This window comes from Manis pentadactyla, chromosome 10, assembly GCF_030020395.1.
Source record: "Manis pentadactyla isolate mManPen7 chromosome 10, mManPen7.hap1, whole genome shotgun sequence".
NCBI lineage: Eukaryota > Metazoa > Chordata > Mammalia > Pholidota > Manidae > Manis > Manis pentadactyla.
The window spans coordinates 105,704,255-105,724,517 of NC_080028.1; the positions used below are offsets into that span (position 1 = coordinate 105,704,255).

Genomic DNA, 20,263 nt, shown 5'->3' on the forward strand with positions numbered 1-20,263 from the left:
CTGCCCTCTTCCCGCTTCTCTTTCCTTCTCCCTGCTCTTGCGGCCACTCCCACTCCCACCTGCAACTCCAGCTCTCACCGACCATCCCAGATCTTTATTTGTCCCTCCCTCCTCTTCTGAGCTCCAGACAGCAACTGGCCACCCAACACCCGTGCTTGTCCCACCAGCCCCTCAACCCCACATGCCCACTGCTTGACTCTGTATTCCTCCCCAAATTTGTTTCTCCTCCTGTATTCCCTAGCTCTGTGCCTGAATACCTTTTGGGTTTGGGGAAAGAGGATGGTAGAGGTTAGCATGCCTGAAGAGGAAATTAGTGTAAGTCAACCTTCAGCTTAGAGGAAGAGGACAGGGAAGGGGAGAAGGCCAGTTGTCTGGAAAGATACTGCTCTGTGACTCAGTTTCCCTGCTTTCCTGTACGCTAGGACTGGTTCCAGGTCTGCAGATAGATGCTTGAAAGGAATGGCTGACCTCCTAGAGCAAATTAACATTGACCTTACTGACCTCCTCCTTCACTTTGTGAGCCTCTTCCCCAGCAAGGACTAGAAAGGCTGAGGCAGAGGCTAAGCAAGGTACAAGTCATTTAAACCTAGATCTTCACTGCAGTTACTCTAAGCCACACGGCCTGGTGAGCACCTGAAACGGGCCAGATTTGGAATGTGCTGTAAATGTTAAAATACACTTCAGATTTCAAAGGCTTACTATAAAAAGGATGCAAAATACTTCATCAGTAACTTTTTGTTTTGATTATATGCTGAAAGGTTTTACATATATTAGGTTAAATAAGTATACTATTAAAATTACATCACCTATTTATTTTAGCTTTTTTTTTTAAAGAAAATGTAAGGTTACATATGTGGTTCACCTTCTGATTCTATAGGGTGGTGCGCCGTCTAGATTCTCCAGCAGGCAAAACACGGGGCTCCCAGCTGAGGCGCAGGGAGGGGGCGTGACACAGGCAGACGCAGAGCCTGGAGCCTGGGCAGCGGAGGCTCCGGCCGGACGTCACCAGCCAGCTAAACACGGAAGGACAGACTCTGGGTGGTCCGTCTGCCCCAGGCAAGGCTCCTTTGATCCTGGATTTCCTGGGGCCCTCTGAGCCGTGCCATGGCCCCCCAGAGCTCACCCCTGTGGGGGTTCTGTTACTCCAGGAAAACAGCCACCGAGAGCCACCCCAAAGCCTTGGATCTCCCCAGCTCAAACCGTCTGTGGGGAAGTTCCCCATCATCCCGCAGGACCAGGCCCTGGGCCCCTCTCCAGAAGCCCAGAGGCATGCATCCGCCTGCCCAGAGGGCTCTGTCCACCCCTCCTGGGCTCAGGCTCAGCCCACCTGTAGTCTGGGAGGGAATGAGAAAAGGGTGGGCTTGGCGTCATGCTGCGCCTCTGGATACACTCCCCGGCTCACAGGCATGTTTTACTCTCCTTCCTAATGCCTGTCCTCCCTGTTGTCCCACTGAAAGGGGAACAGAAAGGGAATGGGAGGGGGAAGGGCGGTGGGCACAGAACACTAGGCTGCCCTTCTCTGGCTCATTCTCCCGGGCCTATGCCCCAGCTGAGCCATAGGAGGGCACCAGAAGCTGGGGCCACAGTCTGCATGGGTCTGCCCCTCCCTCTGCACCCTCCCCCAACATCCCCAAGACTCCACCTCTCCCAGGTCCTGGCTGGGATCCGAAGGCCCCAGGCAAGTGGAGGAAGGGGAGCCACTCCTACTTTCCCAGCAGCTGCTGCCTCTTCCTGTTTTGCTAAAACTCTGGCTCTGGACCCAAGGGGGTGGGGAAAGTAGCCAGGCGCTCCTGCCCCCCCAAAAGGTCAACCTCATCCCCCTGGTCCTCTTAGCTAGTTATTTATAGTCCCCCAGGCCCTTGCTGGGGAGCCAGATCTCTCCTCCCTCAAATGTCAGCAGCTGTGGCCATTGCCCCAGGGATGTAACCAGATGTGCCGGTCACTCCAGATGTAGTGCCAGAGTGGAGGTGAGGCCCTTTGCAGTCAGTGCGGGCTTTCCCTGTACCCCGATCCAGGCTGCCCTCAACTCTGAGTCAGCTCTGAGGCCACACCTTGAGTACCAGCAGGATTGGGAAGGTTCCACATATTTTGCCCGTTCCCACAGCCTGGCCATATCCTGTGCATCCCAGAAGGGTCAGCTTGGGCTATAAACCTCTTTGGATTTATTTGCACAAATTAGGTCAGTATTCATTTTCAGACCGAATTTGCAGAGGAAAACTGCAGCTTAGTGGGACAGAGAGACAGGACTTAGTTTTCTAATGTCTGCATGCAGCTGGAACCTTACGGGGAGCCTGGGGTGCACCAGGCTCTGTAATAAGCACGTCAAGTCCCCATCTCATCATCTTCCCAGCAGCCCTAAGGTGATAGGCACTTCACACCCCAGTATGCAAGTGAGGAGCTTCTGAGGGGCGAAAGAACGTGCTTAGATTATGCAGTGGGTGAGCAACAAGCTCCAGCCAGGCAGCCTGACTCCAGGTCTGGCTTTAACCGCAACACCACTGCCCAGCTGCAGCCATTCCTCTACAGGTTTCTAAATGGTTCCTTGAAAGCTCATAGCGGAGAAGCATGGAACCCAGCCTCAGGGTCTGCCATGGGGAGACAGTGTCCTCCTGCCCCTATTCACTCAGGCAGAGCTGGCATGACGGATTCGACAGGGCAGAGACTTCTAGAACCCTGCTCCGAGCACAGAAGCGGGCAGGTCGGAGAGCTGCCCTGGCCCACAAGGACCTGGCAATCAGCTACACCACCTTCAGCGTGGGCCTCCTGTGACTCTGTGCGCACAGATGTCCTTGGCAGCGCGGGCCACTGGAGTCCTTCCTGGCAGTCTTCTCCCTCTCTGGCCTTTTTGTAGCTGTGCCCTGCTCTCCAGGAGATGACAAATTCCTCAGTGACAGGGACTGTGGCTTCTTTGGCCTTTGTGCCCAAGAACCTGGCATGAAGTAGGTGCTTAATAAATATGAAATTATACTAATGCAAAAGAGTCTGGGGTGGTCACATGTGGGTGGGGCACCTCAAGGTCATGACAAGGACATTCCCACTCACCCTACTTAGCCACCCTCACCTCAGTTTGTCACTCCTTTCTGATCTCTACTCCCTGGCCACACAGAGGCATAGTACAGACCCACCTTGAAAGACACTCCTGAAGAAGAGAGGTGAGTGTCCTTAGGCCAGGACCTTCCCAAGGTCTTCCCTGGAAGACTCTGTGGCCAGAGTTAAGTGCCTCCAAAGAGGAACCATTAGGCTTGTAGCCAAGAGGCACCCTGCCTTCCAGCCAACATAGCCACTAGAGCTGCAGCGGGTCCTGTTGGATGCGTGTGGCAAGGCTGAACCCCCAAGCCCACCGGTGGGGGGATCACCGCATCCCTGCAGGGGACCCTGGAGTGAGAAATTGTGAGCTGGCTGCGGAAAGACGTTTTGCAACTCAGACAAATTTCTTGCTCCTGGTTAGCGCCTGGCCCAGTGGCTCCTGACCATGGTCTCTGCTGGCATAGGCATCTCTCTGGGGGGGCAGTGCAGGCTGCCAAAGGGGTGCTGAGCTAGAAGCTTGGACCCCTGGCTCTCTGCCTGCTCCCCGGGCACTGATTGACTATGCTGTCTTTGGCAAGCTATTTCCCCCGGGGTGGCAGGGGGAGCTGTTTCCTCTGCTGTAAAAGGAGTAGTTTGCATTAGGTCAGGGCATCCCAAATCTAACCCCACCTTAGAACTCCCCATGAGCTTCCCATTACTGGGCTATCACCCCAGAGTCTGATCGGGTCTGTGAGGGGGGCCATGAATCTGTTTTTCACATGTTCATCTAAGTGATTTCATATCAGGATTGGGGGAATGCCATAGATTAGATAATCTTATACATCACTTACAGCTGTTACGAGCAGACATTGTAATATATGGGATGGTCATAGCAAGAGGCTTTGGGGCTGTGGGGTTTTATCAGAGGGCAGGTGACAGGTACTTAGTTCCATCTTGTCATAGTAACTGTCAGTATTATTGTTCTGTTGCTGGCATTGTTGTTACGGACGTGGCGGCGCCCCCATTCATTTGTTTCCATCACTGACAAGGCTTTGGCTTCAGGGAGCCCTCATTCACCTCCAGGCTGGGAGTGGGGCTGGTAGAGCAGGGAAGGGTGGGTGAGGCCTCTTGGCCAGAGAACCTTTCTTTCCCTGTCTCCTGGGTGGAGTTTGGCTGCATGGGCTTTTGGCAGGGACCTCTGGGGCTAAGAGTGTCTTCCCACCCATCTTCCTCACCCACTCTTGTGTCTCGGCTGTCTCAGCCCTGGGGACTGCCCCATCCTAGCTTCCTGCCAGTCCTACCTCATTCCCAAGCCCAGCTAATCTGTTTGCCACCCCTCTGCTTCCTCGCCTGCCCTGCACACGCCGTGCTCCCTACCTGGAATGTCACCCACCCTCCCCAACACTGATTCACACATCTGGGCTGCTCCAAAACCCAGCTCAAAATTTCCCTATTTCATTCAGGCCTTGATCCATGCTGGTCTTTCCTCTTTGCTGTGTTCTCATTTGTACTCAGAATAACAGAATCAGAAAACTGCTTCAGACTCCGAAAAATAAGTGGAGATGGATTTAAACCAGTTTCCTCATTTGATAGATAGGAAAACTGAGGCCCAGAGAGGTTGTGACTTGGCCAATATCACACAGATAATGAGATTTTTTAAATAGCTGCCTTTGCAAGAGGCTTTCAAGTATTTTATGTGTTTGTTTTGTTTCCCCCACACATATTGTAATCAAAAGGCCGAGGCTGTTAATGTTCCCTTTAACATTTTTTATCGCCACTGTGTGTGTTGTGAATCCAGAGGCCAGAGTAAGCAGCTGTAATATTTCTTATGCAATTAGAACAACAATTTAAAAACTCACAGGGGTACAAACTTTGCATATGTAATTCGTATGCTCTCATATCAGCCCTGTGAGGTAGATAGCCAAGACATTGCTATTTCACAGAGCAGGAAACTGAGACTTAGAAAGGTGTGACCCAGGAAGTTAATGGGAGGATTGGGCCTAGAACTCAAGGCCCCTGACTTCCAGCCCCAGCCCAGGGCCTGGACACCCACAGGCCTCTCTTCCAGCTCTCTCCTATTGTCCCTGACTTGGACCTGGGGCAGTCAAGGGAGTGGCCTCTACTATCTTTTGCGTTCAGCTTGCCTTCATAGTGTTGGGGTTGAAGAGACCCTGCCTTTGGCTTCTTGCCCCTCCTTATCCTGTCCCACTGCTTTCTCCTTGTGTCCCCTCACCACACTGTTGGCACAAAGACACACACACACTCGGAACTGCAGGTGTCTAGGGCAACAGACCACAGGGGAAACCACATCACCTTGTTGACACTGTAGGGGGACGGGGGGAGGGCCGTCCTTGGTTCTCTCCACTTGCCTGGTGCCCATGGTCATCTTGCCTCCCTACTCGAGCCATCTGGTCTTACAGCCATGTCCCAGCCTCTTCTTGATTTATTCATCCGATTCTGCCCATCAGACTATCCAACCAATACATCCAGTCCAAGAAGATGTATAACCTCTTCTCTTAGATCCTGAAATGGTGATGAAGGTCTGGCTGGCTACACCCCAAAGCCACACACACCTCAAGCCTAGCTAGAATACTTACACAGTGCAACAGGGAAAGGTGGGAACCAGGGATGAGACAGCATGGTGGGGGGCAGTGAGGGAGGTAACTTGGCATCTAGGATGTCACACACCGATTGGCCAGGACCTCAAGTGACCAGGTTCACACGGGGGCAGGATGCTGGCAGCAGCTTCTGCATTGTTTCCACCTGCTAGGAGAAACTGCACAGGCTCTGAATCAACACACTTGGGATTAAGTCACTTACGGGCTCTGTGGACATGGGCAAATCATTTTGTCTTTCTAAGCTTTAGTTTGCTCACTAAAACATTGAGGACAATAATGAGATATAAGTGTAAGGGCCTTGAGCAGCACATAATACAAACGAACACTCAATCCTAATTATCTTCTCTCCTATCCTTCCCTCCTTTCCTGCCTTCTTCTCTTCCTTCCTGCCCTGCTGCCTTCCACTTGCTATGTCTGGTCCCCTGAAACCCTTGGGGATCTACCTCCCCTTTTAGTCTGCCAGTCCCAAACCCTGTGTATTAGCATTTGATTCCAGGTTTGGAAACTTAAATGCGAAGCCCAACCCAACTTCCCGCCATGGCTGTCCTCTGAAATCCCACCGAGGCATTGGGGCCGAGCACTGTCTCACTGGCTTTGTAGACGAAGTGTGGGAAGTGCGGCTTCGGGGAGGAACTGTGGCTTCAGTGACCACATCTAGAAGGCTGGGACAGAAGTGGTCTCAGTGTCCTGAGGTTTAGACCAGATGACTTTCTGGAGCTTTGAATCCTGGCACAAGGTGGGCAACAATAATATTTGCTGAATGAATCAATGGCCCCATCATTTACTAGTTGTATAATTTTGGTCAGGTTTTTCTCAACCTCTATAGGTCATTCTTTAATCATGAGCATAAGGATTACTGTTAAGATTAAATTATCTAATGTTTCCTAAGGGGATAGCAGAAGGCTGTTACATGGTAAACAGTCAGTAAAAGGTAGAAGAAGAGGAGAAAGAAAAAGAGAAGGAGGTCAAGTAGGCCCAGAACCCCAAAGAGAAGCAGAAGATGGGAGTCCTCAAGCTGTGTCCTGGCCAGAGCCTCCAGGAAGACTTGAGGGAGTCAAGGCAGGTCTCCCAGGGCTCATCCCCTCAGTTGGGTGCTTAGCTGGGCAGTCTGTGAGAGGCCTGGAGTCAAGAGCCTTTTTAAAAACTTCCCATGGTGATTAGGGTAGAGGAAAGAGAAGTCATTTGCACTTCTCAGCCTCATGCCTCTTAGGGTTCCTGGTGGCTCTGTAAGATTCCCCAGCAGGGGATGTGCGACTTAGAAACTGGCTTAAGACTCTGCAGTGGGGGTGGTGATAGTGATGGAGAGGTAAGGAAAGCTAGGAGGGGAAAGAGGAGCACAGTCCAGCTTCCCAGATGTAAATCTTACAGTTTTTCTCTCTGTCTATACTTTGGGGGAAGTGAGTCCTGCGGTGTGTAAAAAGCCATGTGCTGGGCACTGTGGACACAGATTGAGGCAGGGGGAGATACCCTTTTTGTTGAAATCTCTCAGAACTCAGTGATCTGGTCAAAAAGAAAAAGAAGGCTCACAAACAGATGGATGATGCTCATGGTAGAAATGAGCAAACAAGGGCCTGATTTCAGTTCACAAATAGGTACAGGAGTCCTGGTGGATATTAGGTGGGGACACTGTGGCGCCAAAGGACAGAGACAACAGGGGAAAGGCTGGGAGTCTGAAGTAACCAAGCAATTCTTCTGGAGGCTGTGGGCACAGAGAAAGGATATGGAAGGAGGGAGGTCTGGCTTAAAGGTGAGGGCTGTGAAGCACACACACGAGGTGGAGGGACATGTGTCTTGCCAAGTCAGCATGGGGAGGCATGGGAAAGAAGGGTGCAGTGGTGGTGTCTAGCTAGGGGACGGTCCTTGAAGGCCATGAACCTCTGTCTCAATTCAACAAATAACCCATAGGGAGCTTGAATTCTGTGCAAGGCACTTGGCAAGACCCTATAAGAACTGTGCTAAGACAGTAGCCGGGCTCAGGGGATGTCCACCTTTGAACATTCTCCGGAAAGAGAAGGAGAATTGAGATAGAGTAGGTGGGTGAATGTCAATGTAGAGAGAAAGACTGACAATGTGCTGGGTGGGGTACTTTAAGGGAAGGAAAGAATCCCTTTAGCTATGATAATCAGGGAAAGTGGAGGAGGTGGTATAGACCCTGAGGACTGGGAAGATTTCCACAGGAAGAGAAAGGGACTGGGAAGACATCCATTTTGGGAGGGAACTAGATAAACCAAGGTCAGGAGTTGGTCATGATGGGAAGCTGCAAACAGACCAGTTTGGCTGAAATAATAATAGTAATAATAACGACCAACATCATTGAGCATTAAGTACCAGGAGGCACTGAGCAGAACAGTAGGAGAGGTGTGTAATGCGGTGGTGCCATGTTGTAGCAGGGCATGGAGGGCAGGAAAGGAGTGTGTGAGGATAATTTAATAAATGCAAAGGTCTAGGATCTGTCTGTTGAATGAGCGGGAGGAAAGGACTGACGTAGGAAGCCAGCAGCTGAACTCCAAGGTAGCAACAGGCAGCGAGGAGGGCACTGCTTGCAGGAACAGGGAGTAGTGGGCAAAAGCTAGACCTGGGCGTGGCCAAGCCCTGCTCGGCCACTGTGGACCCTTGCTTCACCTCTGATGTGCCTCTGTGTCTGGCTCAGCCTCAGTTTCTGCTTCTGTAGAACTGTGAGAATCTTGCGGTTCCCAGAACAGAGGGAGGTAGGATGGGATGGAGAGAAGCCGCAACCGGCCTCGGTGCTTGCCTCACACTACAGGAGAGCCCGCTCAGAGTCGTGGACCTCTTCCCTTCCCAGGAACCGCTGTGTCTCTGACCCAGCAGATTGCTAGAGGCGACAGGGCCGACAGGCTACGCCAGAAAGCAGAGCGGTGAGGTCCGCAGCCCCTGACCCCTGAATATGACCTCGACCTGCTGAAAAGGAGGGGGCAGGGAGGGCTGCTGCGTAAAGCCACCGGAGCCGAGTTTACTAGCCCAAGGAGGGCTGGAGGCGGCCGCATTCCAACTCACAGACTGGAACATTTCTGTGATCCGCTGTAATGCACTGGGAGACACTGGGCACATTGCTGAAGTTTGACTCATAGGGACCGGGAGGGGTAAAGACGGGGCGGGAGGCGGCGGGAGGGGAGGAACGGGAGGAAGAGGAGAGGAGGGGAGGAAATCCCTTGAGAAATTCCTTTAAAAAAAGAAAACTTTCAAAATCCGCACAACCCCCAGCCCCCTTTTCTTTTAATAGGAACAGGCTGGACCCTTCTGTTCCCCTCAGCAGGCGTGGGGGCGGGAGTGGCAGAGGGGGAGGGCTGGACAGTGATTCAAATCAGATCCTGGAACTTTCCTCAGGCAAGTCATTCTTGGGGTGGGGGTGGGGGGTCCGTCTGGGATTCCTAGCACGGGACTTGGGATTCCACGCGTGTTCCACTGTGCCCGTGCGTGGTGGTTTGCTTGTGGGCTCTACGTGTCTGTACTTGGGAGCGCGAAGGATCCTGCCGGGTGTAAACACGGGTGTGTGCTCGCGTGCGTTGTGTGTGCACGGGTGCGTGCGCTCAGGTATCTGGCTTTCCGGGAATTGTGCGCGGGTCGGTGCGTCGCGGCGCGGCTCGGGGCTGGGCGGCAGCGCGGCGGCCGCGCGCGGGTCGGGGTCGCGTCCCACGCCCCGGGGTCGGCGATGCCTTGCAGCCCAGCGCCGCGGTCAGGCCGCGCCGTGCCTGCCGCCCGCCCGCGCGCGCGCCGCTCCGGGTCTGCGGGGCGGCGTGTCCCAGGGCCGCGAGCGCCGGCCCCCTCCTTCCCCTCCCCCTTGGCCCGCTCTCAGCCTCAGATAAAGCATTTCCTTCCATTGTCATCCTACCCGGCCGGCCGGGCTGCCAGGGCCCTCCCCCTCCCGGCCCCCTCCCTTCCTCCCGCGTCTCAGAGTCGCTCCGCAGCCTCGGCGACTGGGGGGATGTGAGGCCGGCGCCCAGCCCCCGGCGCGCCATGAGCCCCCCGCTCTGAGGGCCCCGGCCCCTGGATGCACAGCCCCCGCGCCGGTGAGTACTGGGCGGCCGCCCCCGCCCCGCCCTGCGCGCGGCGCCGCCCGGCCCTGGCCGGCCGCGCGGGCCGGGCCCTGCGTGCGCCCCCCGAGCCCGCGCCCCCCTGGCTGCGCGGGGCTCCGGCAGGCTCCCGGCTGGAGCTGGTTCGGGGCCGGAGGGCTCAGGCCGGAGGGCTCGGGCCTCCCGCGGGGCGCCCACATCCGCCCGCCCCGGGGCAGCGACAGGCCGGAGGGAGGGAGTAAGAGGCCCCGGGCCGCCGGCACACAGGTCCCCGTACCATTATTCTCAGTCCCTGCGAGGACGGGCCGGGGAACCGGGAAGGGAGGGACAGACGCCGCGGCCTCGGGAGGGGGCGGTGCTCCGGGGCGGAAGGTTTGGAAGCGCGAGGGCAAAGGGCAGGACCCACTGAGTTGGGGCAGGGCTAGCGGCGCTGGACATCAGCGCCCCCATCCGCGGATCCCGGCAGGGCCTCCCTGCGCCCGCTCCGCGGCGGAGAGTGATCCCCGGAGGGAGGGTCAGGACGGCGAGGCCTCTCCGAGCGCCGTCCCCCGCCTTTGCTCACCATCCGGCGAAGAGGCACCTGTGCCCGAGAGAGCCGCGGAGGTGCGGGCCGCGGCGCGGGAAGGTGGGGCCGCGGGCTGTGTACTGGGGCGGGAGGGCAGGACCAAGCCTGGAGTCCGCTGGTGCTGGGGAGTGTGCGGCAGGCGGCAGACCTGGCAGCTGGGCTGGACTCTGACGCCTGGAGCGTCTAGGCTCTTGGGCCGGGAGAGGCTCTCCGGGACCTGCAGGCCGCCCAGTTCCCTCTGCCTAAGATCTGCTTGCCTCTGGTTGCCCCTTCCGGTCTGACCTGCAACCCTGCTGCCTCTCCCGCCATGCCCAGGCCATGCCCTTGTCCCTCCTGGCAGTCCTGCGGACCCAGGCCTCCCCTTGTATCTGGACTCCAGCTATCTTGCTGCTGCCCATCCGTCCCACACCGCCATCCAGCATCTGCTTGAGGCCCAGCTCTGCCTGCCAGTTCGTAGGGTGAGAAGCACGGCATGGGTTCTCGGCGGCCTTTCTGAGGACTCAGCACCTGGACTCAGCCTATTCCTGAGCCTTGCACCTGGACCCAAGGGGACCTTCCTCAGTGCCCCTGCGCTGAAAGGAGGCTGTGACTCGGCCCTCCACCCCCTAGTGGGGCACTTTGGCAGCCCGTTTCTCCTTAACAGGACCCCATAGGCCAGGACCCTGGAGTGGCTTAGGCTGCCACACACACTTCTCTCATGCCAACCCCCTTATAATTCCCAGGTCCCTTCAGCTTCTGCAAGCCATCTCTTAGCATCTCATTCTTGTTACTTCCTGCTCTCTTTTCTCTCTTTGCCCCTCAATTAATTAGTAATCTCTGCAGGCACTTCTGAGGGAAACTGAGGCACAAAGCAGTCCACTGTGGTGCCCAGTTAAGCTAGGCTGGAACCAGATCCTGGAGTCAGTGGGACCCTTCCCCCACATCTAGTCCCTGATGTTCCTTGTGCTCAGAGGGGGCCAGGTGCCTCTTGGTGTTACATCTGGAATGGCCCTGGGCAGTGGTCTCCTGAGGCCTTGTTGCTTGACTTGAGCCTGTGGGTGGGTGTCTCTGCCTGCCAGGTCTCAAGCTGGGACCCTGAGCCTGGGAAGGGTGCACTCAGGTCTTGTAGTGGCCCTCACCCTCCCAAGGGTCTAAACTGGTCACTCTGCTTCGACACTAGAACCCATCAACAGAATGTGAAGAAAATTTCAGGTACACTTCCAAGAGCAGAGGAGGGCAGGCTGACTATAAAGAGGTGTATTTGGTGTCCAGTGTGGGGGCTCTTATGCCCCTTACTTCAAGGATAATGGACCCCAGCTTTCATTTTTGGTGGCCTCTGGGAATGAGAATTGGAACTTTATCTTACCCAATCCTGTTATAAGACCTTTGGGAGTGAGAAATTCACGCAATGTAGGAGTGGAGAGTGGGGACCTCCTATAGCTGTCGGCATGCTTGCCGAAGGACCCGGAAGGCAGAAGTCCATGTAATTTCCAACTCCTTTCTGTCTTTTTCTCCTGGTCTTTCACTAAGAGCTGGTAATTTTGAAGTTGGCAGGGGCCTTAGAGAAGATGAATTAATGCAAGGCTCAGGGTCACACAGCCAGGGAATGGGCAGGCTGGGGGCAGGAACCAGACCTAACTGCTGTTGCCTATTCTGGTCTCCATGGCCTGGCGCAGGTTTTGCCCGTGTCCATCCCTCACACCTTAGCTCTCGCCTGTCCTCAGACTTGAGACTGGGGCCAGTAGTGGGGTGTGGGCTATATCTGGAAACAGGGCTGGAGTAAGGCCTGGAGCTGCGGGGAGGGCATCGTCCTACTGAAGCCTCAGACTATGCGCGCGGTCGTGTGCGTGCGTGCGTGCGTTCGTGTGTGCATGTGTGTGTGTGTGTGGTGGTGAGTTTGTTCACTAGATGGGGCACTTCCTCTGGGGCAGGAAGCTTGATTTCCTGATTTCCTGTGCTGGGGCATTAGTAGGATTAGGAGTGGGGGCTTAGCCCTGGGCCATCCCTCATATTGTTGTTTGGACCCATTGAGGGTAGAGTTTCTGCACAAGGCTTTTCCCCCCAACCCAGGGGAGGCCAGGAGAGTGTTGGTAAGGAGGTCCAGGCTGAAGCAAGAGGAGGCCGAGAGGGCAGTGGGATGAGGGGGGCGGTGGGCAACATGGCAGGAAGCCTGGTCAGCAGGTGACCCTGCCGGGTATTGTGTTTCCCTGTGATATTCCCCCCACCCCCTACCCTGGGTTTCTGTGGTAACCTTCCCAGGGGAACCCAGACCTTCAGGCTGCAGGAAGCCCTTTCCTTAGCCTGCGTGTTAGGAGGAGTCCCTAGACTGGGCCACCTCCCTAACGCTTTTGGCTCCCGAGGACCAGGGCCTGGGAGTCTAGGTGAGTGGGCTGAGCAAGCCCTGACTAGGGTGCTGGGTGGAGGCCCCTTTGGATGTCCTTGCTGCAGGCTTTCCCTCACCCCATCTCTCCGCTGCCCGCTTCTCAGCAGCCCTACCCCTAGGTAACAGCATGCTGCCTGGGGCACGGGTAGTGGTAGGGGTGGCAGAGGAATGTTTTCATCAGTGGAGCACAACTCCTTTGGTCCTGGACCAGTTCCCAGAGACAAAATAATTTCAGGATAGTGTCTGTTTAGCGTGGGTCAATGTGTGACGGGTGTACATGCCCACTGGGTGTGTGATGGGGGTCTGTGTGTATACCCCCAGGCTTTGTATGTACATGTGGTTCTGTGGTAATATGTGATCCATGTGGTAGCTCAGCGTCGTGTATTTTTGGAGTATGCACACATGTAGTACAAATGTGTGTCATGTATAGGTGTGCACCTTTGCAATTGAAGGCTCTGCATGGGGTATACCGACATGTTTGATGGGGGGTGTATACCTGTGCAGGAATGGCTTTTTAATAGAAGTCTGGCAAGTACCATGTCATCCATGATTCTCAAATGCTAGTGTCTAGACCATTTGTTTCAGAGTCACCTGGGAGTATGTTAAAAATAAAGATCCTCAAATCCCATTCCAGACTGACTCTGCAGGGGTGGGCCTGGGAATGTGGATTTTAATGTGTGCTTCAGGTAATTCTGCAAAGCGGTGTTTGAAGAGCACTGATCTGGGCCAACCTCTTCATTTTTTTTGAGGAAACTGAGGCCCATAGAAGGTATGTGGTTTGTGTAAGAAGACAGTAATTAAGAGAAAGAACCAGGACAAAACTCAGGCCTTCTAAGGCTAGCCCACCTGTGCACACTGTGTATGCAGTATGCCTGTGTCCATAGGCGGCACGATGAAGGGGACCAGATAAGGCTGGTGCGGATGCCAGCTGGGCCTTGCCCTTTCCCCTGGGGTCCCATGCTCCCTGACCTTGTTCTTCCTGTTATATCCTGCTCTGTCCTCCCTGGGGAAATCCTGGAACTGTTGAGCATCACCCCTAAAGGTGATGCTGGCAGCCAGAGGCCCCATGTGCTGAGCCAGTCATCAACTCTCCATGCATTCACTGGAGGCACTCTGGGCCTTGCTGTGTGCCCAGCACCAGGCACAGACATGCAGTGAACACAGAAGTGGAGTGCTGACCTCCGGGAACTTGTACTTCATGGAGGAGACAGACAGTAACAAAGAAGCAGGTAAAGAAATGAGTGTGTATCTAGTTACACATTGTAAAGGCCCTAACAAGGAAATGAACTGGTACAGCAACTGAGATTAACAAGGTGGGACTTAGCTAGGGTGGCCAGGGGAGGCCTGCTGAGAAGGTGACTGATGCCTAGACGAGAGGTTAGTCCCAGAGGCTTCCCAGCCATGCTTGGGCATCGCCTGGATCCAGGTCGGGACCTGGGCTGAGCGCTGGCATCAAAGCCAGCAAGCTCTCTTCTCCAGAAGCGGCTCGTGGAGGTTGGCAGGAGGGAGGGCTGGACAGGGCTGAAACAGGCTGCTCCATGGAGTGGGGATGCAGTCTTTTCCCTTCATGGGGCCGAGTCCACGGCCCTGTGGATGTGTTGTGTGTGCCGGGAAGGTGACACCCTCCGGGAGCTCTCGAACATCACCCATTCCTGACGCCTCTGCGTCACCTTCCTCCCACATCATCTCCCTACCTGGGAACTCCTGTGCCAAGTCCCTCCCCTCTGGGTCTAGCCTGGCTGCCTCTGTGGCCCCTGGGATTTATTTACTTGGTTTAGGAATCACAGTGGAGAGAGGGGGTCAAGGTTGGTGAGGACCTGGGCCCTGGAAGAGAGGACAGGGCAGGAGAAAGCATGGAGAGCCCTTTGGCTAGGCGCCCCAGGGCCTTTCCTGGGCTCTTGGAACCTGTCCCCCCTGGGAGAGACCCTGAGCCCAGAGGGGCAGCCACAGCTAGAAGGCAGTGTCCTCACTGCCCCCTTACAGTTCTGTCCTTTTCGCCCTCAGGAGGCTCACTTTCACATACACAAGTGGCCTTCAGACCCTCTCATCCCCAACCTCTTCTCCTGGTAGGTTTTCCCTGTAGTACCTGTGGCTTAGAGACCTGAGTATAGAGAAAAGACCCTGTCTCCCCCTGCCCCCCTGGCTGGCATTCCACCCTGGGCCTCCTTTAGGCTGCTCAGTGCACAAACCCCGTCGACTCCTGTGCCTCCCAGGCCTTCCCACCCAAGCTCAACTCTGGGGGCTCCACAACCCCCATAGCAGGATGGGGAGGGGATTCTCCTAATGGGAGGGCCCTGGACTAAACTCATACCCTCTGTTGCCATGCCTTCCCACCCCCCACCATGTAGTTTGCAGGGATGGGAAACTGGCTGTCAGGACCATAGGCCTTCGGGGAGCGTAGCGCCTCATGTCCTGGGAAGAAAGAGGGGTACCTCACTCCCCTTCTGGAGTCCTGCCTGACTCCCCGCAGAACCCATTCCGAGGAGCCAGCTCTGGCTCCTGCTGTCACCCCAGCCCTCCAAGTCCCAGTCCTGCCTCCTCTAGCTCCCAGCACGGCCAGGGGAAGCAGGGCAGGCTGGGAGCCGCAGGTTCGGAAAGAGCCCGGGGTGGGGGAATTCGGCGCCTGGGCTGCAACCGTCTTGTTTTTCTTGCTCCACAAACCTGCATGGGCATCCGCTGCGCCCTTGAGGGCGTTCAGGTTGTAGAACTGCTCTCAGAATGACAGGCTGGTGGCACCCGGTTGGGGCAGAGGGTGGGGGTGGGGTGAAAGGGGGAGCCCCAGGCAAGGGGGAGCTGGAGGGTTAAAAATAGCAGCAGCCGGGTTTCGGTTAGCAAATGTGGAGGCGGGGAGCTGGAGGCGGGGCAGGCAGCAGGCAGTGTTTGCCCGGAGCACAGGGCTGTGCTTCCCCTGGGTCCCAGGAGTGAGTCACTGTGGAGACACTGATGAGGAGCCGGCACAGCACCGCCACCCCCAGCTGGGGCGAGGGGCTGAGCGCAGGCTTCACCCCCACATTCCAGAGGATGTGCATGTCCCCTCCAGGCCCTCGGAGCCCCTCTAGAGTTGGGCCGGGGGAGGTGGGGGGGTACTGTGTGATTCAGGGAAAGTCTCTGCCAACTGGCTGTGGGACCTTGTGTGAGGCTGCCAAGGGCTCTCCAGTCCTGGTTTCCTCCTCTTCCAAGTGGTGATTTTCTCATATGCATTTGTTAACATTTGGTGGGCTCTAAAGCACCCTGCCGATGTTAATCCAGCCTGGACTGCACTGTGCCTGTTGCAAAGCTTGGCAGAAAGGCCTCCCAGTAAGGGATGGCTTTGGCAGTCTCTATTTCTTCTGCAAACAGTTAAGTGTAACCTTGGCACATGGCTCTCTCCGTGCCTCAGTTTCTCTGTCTCAGTCATGTGACGATAATAACAGTTTCAACCTCACGGGGTTGCTACCAGGATTGAAGTAAGTAATGTTAAAACCATGCGTGGTATGAAGTCAGTGCACACAGAATATTCATCATTATTATTGGTGTTATTGTTCATATTTTTGAAGGTCAGGGATAGGGAATGTCAGAGACATGAAGAACAGAAACTGGGCCCAGCCCCAGATCACAGGAAAAAACAGGCCAAATTCACTGTTCCAGATTCCTCCACCCTAAGGGCCTGGAGCGGCAGGAGTCCACAGCCAGAAGTCGCAGGGTGGACCCCTTTCCTCTCGCGTTCACTGCCGCCTGCAGCCGCCCCCAGTGAGGCAGGGTGTGAGGGACCCGAAGGCCTCACAGCCAGCTGGCACTGGGGAGGGCTTGAGACAGGACCACCTGACGGCCTTGGTGCTGGTACCTGGCCAGCATCTGCTCGGGTGACCTTTATTTTAGCCCTTCCCTGGCAATTCTTAAGAGGAACATGAGGTAGAGGAGGGATGGGAAGGCCAGTGATGTCAGCAGTGAGTATTACCAGCACTGTGGCCCTAGAAGAGGCAGGAGGCATTTCTTTCAGGAAATGATCATTATTCAGCCTACAGGCATTCATTAAGTCATCCCTGACTTTGTGCCCAGACCCGCTGGTGATTCAGGGGAGGCAGAGGACCCTGGGTGGTAGACAACACAGAACCTCAGAGAATATGAGGTCCAAGAACATAGTATATAGTCGACAAAAGCTCCGTGTGCTGGTTGTCGCGGGAACCAGAGGTTACTTCTTGACTTTGCCACCCATTGGCTGCACCATCTTTATATTTGTGTGTGTATATGTGCATCTGTATTCTGTTTTATTATTACCAAGGCAGTTCGTGTGCATTGTAGATAGACAACACAGACAAGCAAAAATTAAAAAATAAAAAACCACAATCGCAGAAGCCGGAGAGCACTGCCACGGTTCCTCAGTGTGTACCTTCCCATTTTCTGATAGGCTTTTATATGCCATACTGTTACGAAAATGAGATCACACTGTGTGTGCTGTTTCCTCGGTCAGTGATCTCCACCTTCCACTGCAGTAAATTTTCCCCTTATTGAATTTCAAGGCAGCCAGAAATTGTCCTTTGCAGCTGGTTTGTCCGACTCCGTACCTGGGACCATGCATCTGGCTACTGAGTTCTCTGCAGGCTGTGCAAGCACCCTGGCTGCATTTGCGATCTGGAGAAACCCTGGCTGACCAGGTCTCAGGGATAGCATCGGCTGCATAAGGGAGTCACATCACATGGAGAATCTGCCCAACAGACCGCTGCCATCTTCCAGAAATAGAGGGCAAAATGAGGGGGCTTCCAGGGCACAATGGGGATGGGGACCTCTGGGGTATTTACTGTTGTTAATATTAATGTGGCACCTTGGCAAGTGCCAGCATCCATAGCTTGTTGCTATTCATGGACTCCCATCCGTGATGCCCCCAGTCCCATAGTGGGTCTCCATAGTGGCCTCTGCCTTCCCCCACTCAGTCCAAGGTGCCAATGGCCATTGGCTTTGTTCCTGGTCTGAGGAGCCTGCCCCAAAGGTGGGTGTCTCTTCTGCACTGGTGGGCGCCTCCATCCCTTCTACCTGCTGTGGCCTGCCTGTGTGTGAGGCCTGGGAGAGTAAGGGAGAAAGGAGAAGAAGAGAGCATCTCTCCCCAAGGGAATCGGCTCCTGAGTAGCCACTCCAAGGGCGACTTGCTCTGGTTGTGCAACCTACAGCTGATACAGGGCCTGACAGCTTCCAGGCTGCTTCCACACAGGGCCTGACCCTCTGGCAGCCCTGGGAGTTTGCTTGTTTAGTTATATCCTGCTGGAGGCAGCTTACAGAAAACAAAATAGCAACATGTACATTCACAAAGCAGGGAAAATATAAGACGAAAAAAGAAGTGAAGATCAGGTCGGGAGTGCCTCCTGGAGACAAAAGTGTGGAGGGACACAGGCAGAGATAACGATCTCTTATTTTTTGCTGTTGCTGTTCTCTGGATGGGGTGCCAGCACACAGAGGGGCCATGCTGGTGCAGGAGGCACGCCAGGCACTGGTGTGGGCCTGCACTGTGTTCTGGGCCCTCCCTGAGGCGAGTGGGTGGAACTGGGTGTCCACACAGTGTAGTGATTATAAGCTTAGGTTCTGTAGCCCCACATCTCCACTTACCTGCCATCTATGGGACATCTCTTAAGCCTCAGTTTTCTCCTTTGTAAAATGATAACAGTATTTACCTTCTAGGATTGTTGAGAGGACTATATGAGACATGCCCAGCACAGTAACATCCACACAGTAAGCATTCAATACGTGGCTGATCGTCACCCATATTATAAATAATCACAAAGAGATAGGAATTGTTCATATGGTAACTGGCAGTCTCTCCAGTGGACTGAGTGGCTTGTGGGTGGCACAGGTGAACGGAGCCGAGGAGGGCACCCCGGTTCATGTGCAGCCGGGAGAGGAGCGAGAGACATGGGGAGGCAGGGTCTGGTGAGGAGGTGGAGCAGCACGGTGTGTAGGGGAATGAGTGTGAGCCTCAGAGGGAGAAGGAGCGGCCCTGAGAGGCAGCCCCGGGGTGGTGACTGCGCTTCCTGTGGGGCAAGCGCTGCCCTTGAGAAGACTGTCTGGGCTGGGCTGCCGCTGAGAGGCAGCAGCTGGTCCGAGTGGGGCGCCAGGGGTGGGGGAGGGGGAGACAAAGGCAGAAGCTGACAACCTCACCTCTTCTGCCCAGACTACACCTGGGGCCCCCATCTTGACTGCTCAGGATGTTTTGTTTATGGTAGGGAAGATGGTGGTTAGACATCACGGTGAACGTCCCGTTCAGGGATTAGAGCTCCCAGAGAAGGGAAGTGAGGGCACGTGGAACATGTGTCGTCCAGGGCTTTCAGGACCTGAGGAGGTCTGGGGTGGTCTGGACCGGGGGCTGGGACTGCGGGAGCCTGCCACCTCGCCTTAGGGAAAGACTGTGGGTGATGGAAGGGGATGTAGGCTCTCGAGGCCAGCCTCCCTGGGCAAAGAAGCTCTGCCTTCTGCTTCACACCTTCCTGAAGGACAGGCAGGGCAGACTGAGGTTGGTCTGAGGCTCCAGGAGGCCGGCAGAGCTTGGGGAGCCACTGTTCCCCTTGGCCAGAGACAGTGAAGCTCTCCAGAGCAGCAGCCCCAGGAACTGACAGCCACACAGAGCTCAGAATGGCCCAGGTTCCCCTGCCTTCACCCGGAGGGGAGGCCACAGAGGGGCAGAGGACCTGGGCTGGGGGCAGGGAACCAGGGAGGACGCTTTTCCACCCCTGGGAGCTCAAGCTGTTGCTGCCATGGTTACATCTGCTTCCTGTTTGATTCATCTCAAACAGCAGAAAGGGGGGGTGCCGGCTCCCAGCTTGGGCCACCGCTGCGTGGGGCTGTTTACAACAGCCGCATGTGGGATTCCCAGAAAGAGACTCCAAACCGGACATCCTGCGGCTGCAAAATACCCAGGTGTCAAGAGCTAAAAATAGCTGCTGCAGGGCCCCAGGCACGGGGAAAGGGGCATGCTGGCTGCAGAGGCGGGCGGGCCGGCCTTTCACATCCCGCTTCCTTCTTGGTGCACAGCTCCTGAGCCTGCCCAGCCTCAGTCCCCTCACCGTGGATGGACAGAAGGCTTTTGTCTGGGCAGGCCACCCACCTGTGAGCAGAACCTCTGCCCATGGGCCGCTGACCCCTCTGCCTGCACTGGGGAGCTTGCTTTGGGACGCTAATGAGAGAGTCTGGAGGCACTTGGGAGCTTCCAGCAAAATGATACAGCTGGGCACCAAAGGGCAGGGAAAATGAAGCCCAAGCTCCTCTGAGACCTGAGCCTGTCGCCAGCTCATTGTTCCCACATGCAGTCTGAAGTCCTTGCTTAGAACATGCAAAGCCAACAGGTGCTATCTGTAAGTGATTGGGATTGCCTTCACAGAGACCCAAGGGTGAAGTAGGGAGCTTCTGCTGCAGGTGTGGGCTCCTGTGGCTGTGTGATGTTGTGCTCTTTCCCTGTGAGCAGCAGGGTCCTGCTATCTGCTCTCTAGCAGCTGGCTGGGGAGGAGCAGGAGGGAGCACTGATTGAGAGCATGCATTCTGGAGCCCGATTGGCTGGCTCAAGTCCCAGCTCAGCCACTTCCATGTTACGTGACTTCAAAGCTATTTAATACCACTGGCCCGGTTACTGATCTATATAATGGGAATAAAAATAGTAAATACTTCATAGGTTTTTCATGAGGGCTTGATGAATTAGCAAATGTAAGGCAATTAGAATAAC

The 20,263-nt window shown here is 55.4% G+C and overlaps 1 protein-coding gene and 1 long non-coding RNA gene across 9 annotated transcripts in view; one reads left to right on the plus strand and one right to left on the minus strand.

Moving 5' to 3' along the window:
- Positions 1-721: 721 nt before the first annotated feature.
- On the minus strand, positions 722-8,810 carry LOC130679190 (uncharacterized). Its single transcript, XR_008992266.1, has 2 exons — positions 5,606-8,810; positions 722-2,929 (listed from the first exon to the last, which is right to left on the minus strand). It is a non-coding gene; the product is annotated as an uncharacterized LOC130679190 (long non-coding RNA).
- Positions 8,811-9,157: 347 nt separating this feature from the next.
- HDAC7 (histone deacetylase 7) overlaps positions 9,158-20,263 on the plus strand; it is a 33,182-nt gene continuing 22,076 nt past the window's right edge. For 2 of the 8 annotated variants that reach the window (XM_057487507.1, XM_057487508.1), the window contains exon 1: positions 13,486-13,811. In XM_057487507.1, coding sequence (XP_057343490.1) covers positions 13,676-13,811 — 136 coding nt within the window. In that variant the 5' untranslated portion in view covers positions 13,486-13,675. Of the gene's footprint in view, positions 9,177-9,311; positions 9,653-10,184; positions 10,281-13,450; positions 13,812-20,263 lie in introns of those variants that run through there. The other 6 variants (XM_057487509.1, XM_036904713.2, XM_036904709.2 and 3 more) reach the window with 6 other exon arrangements.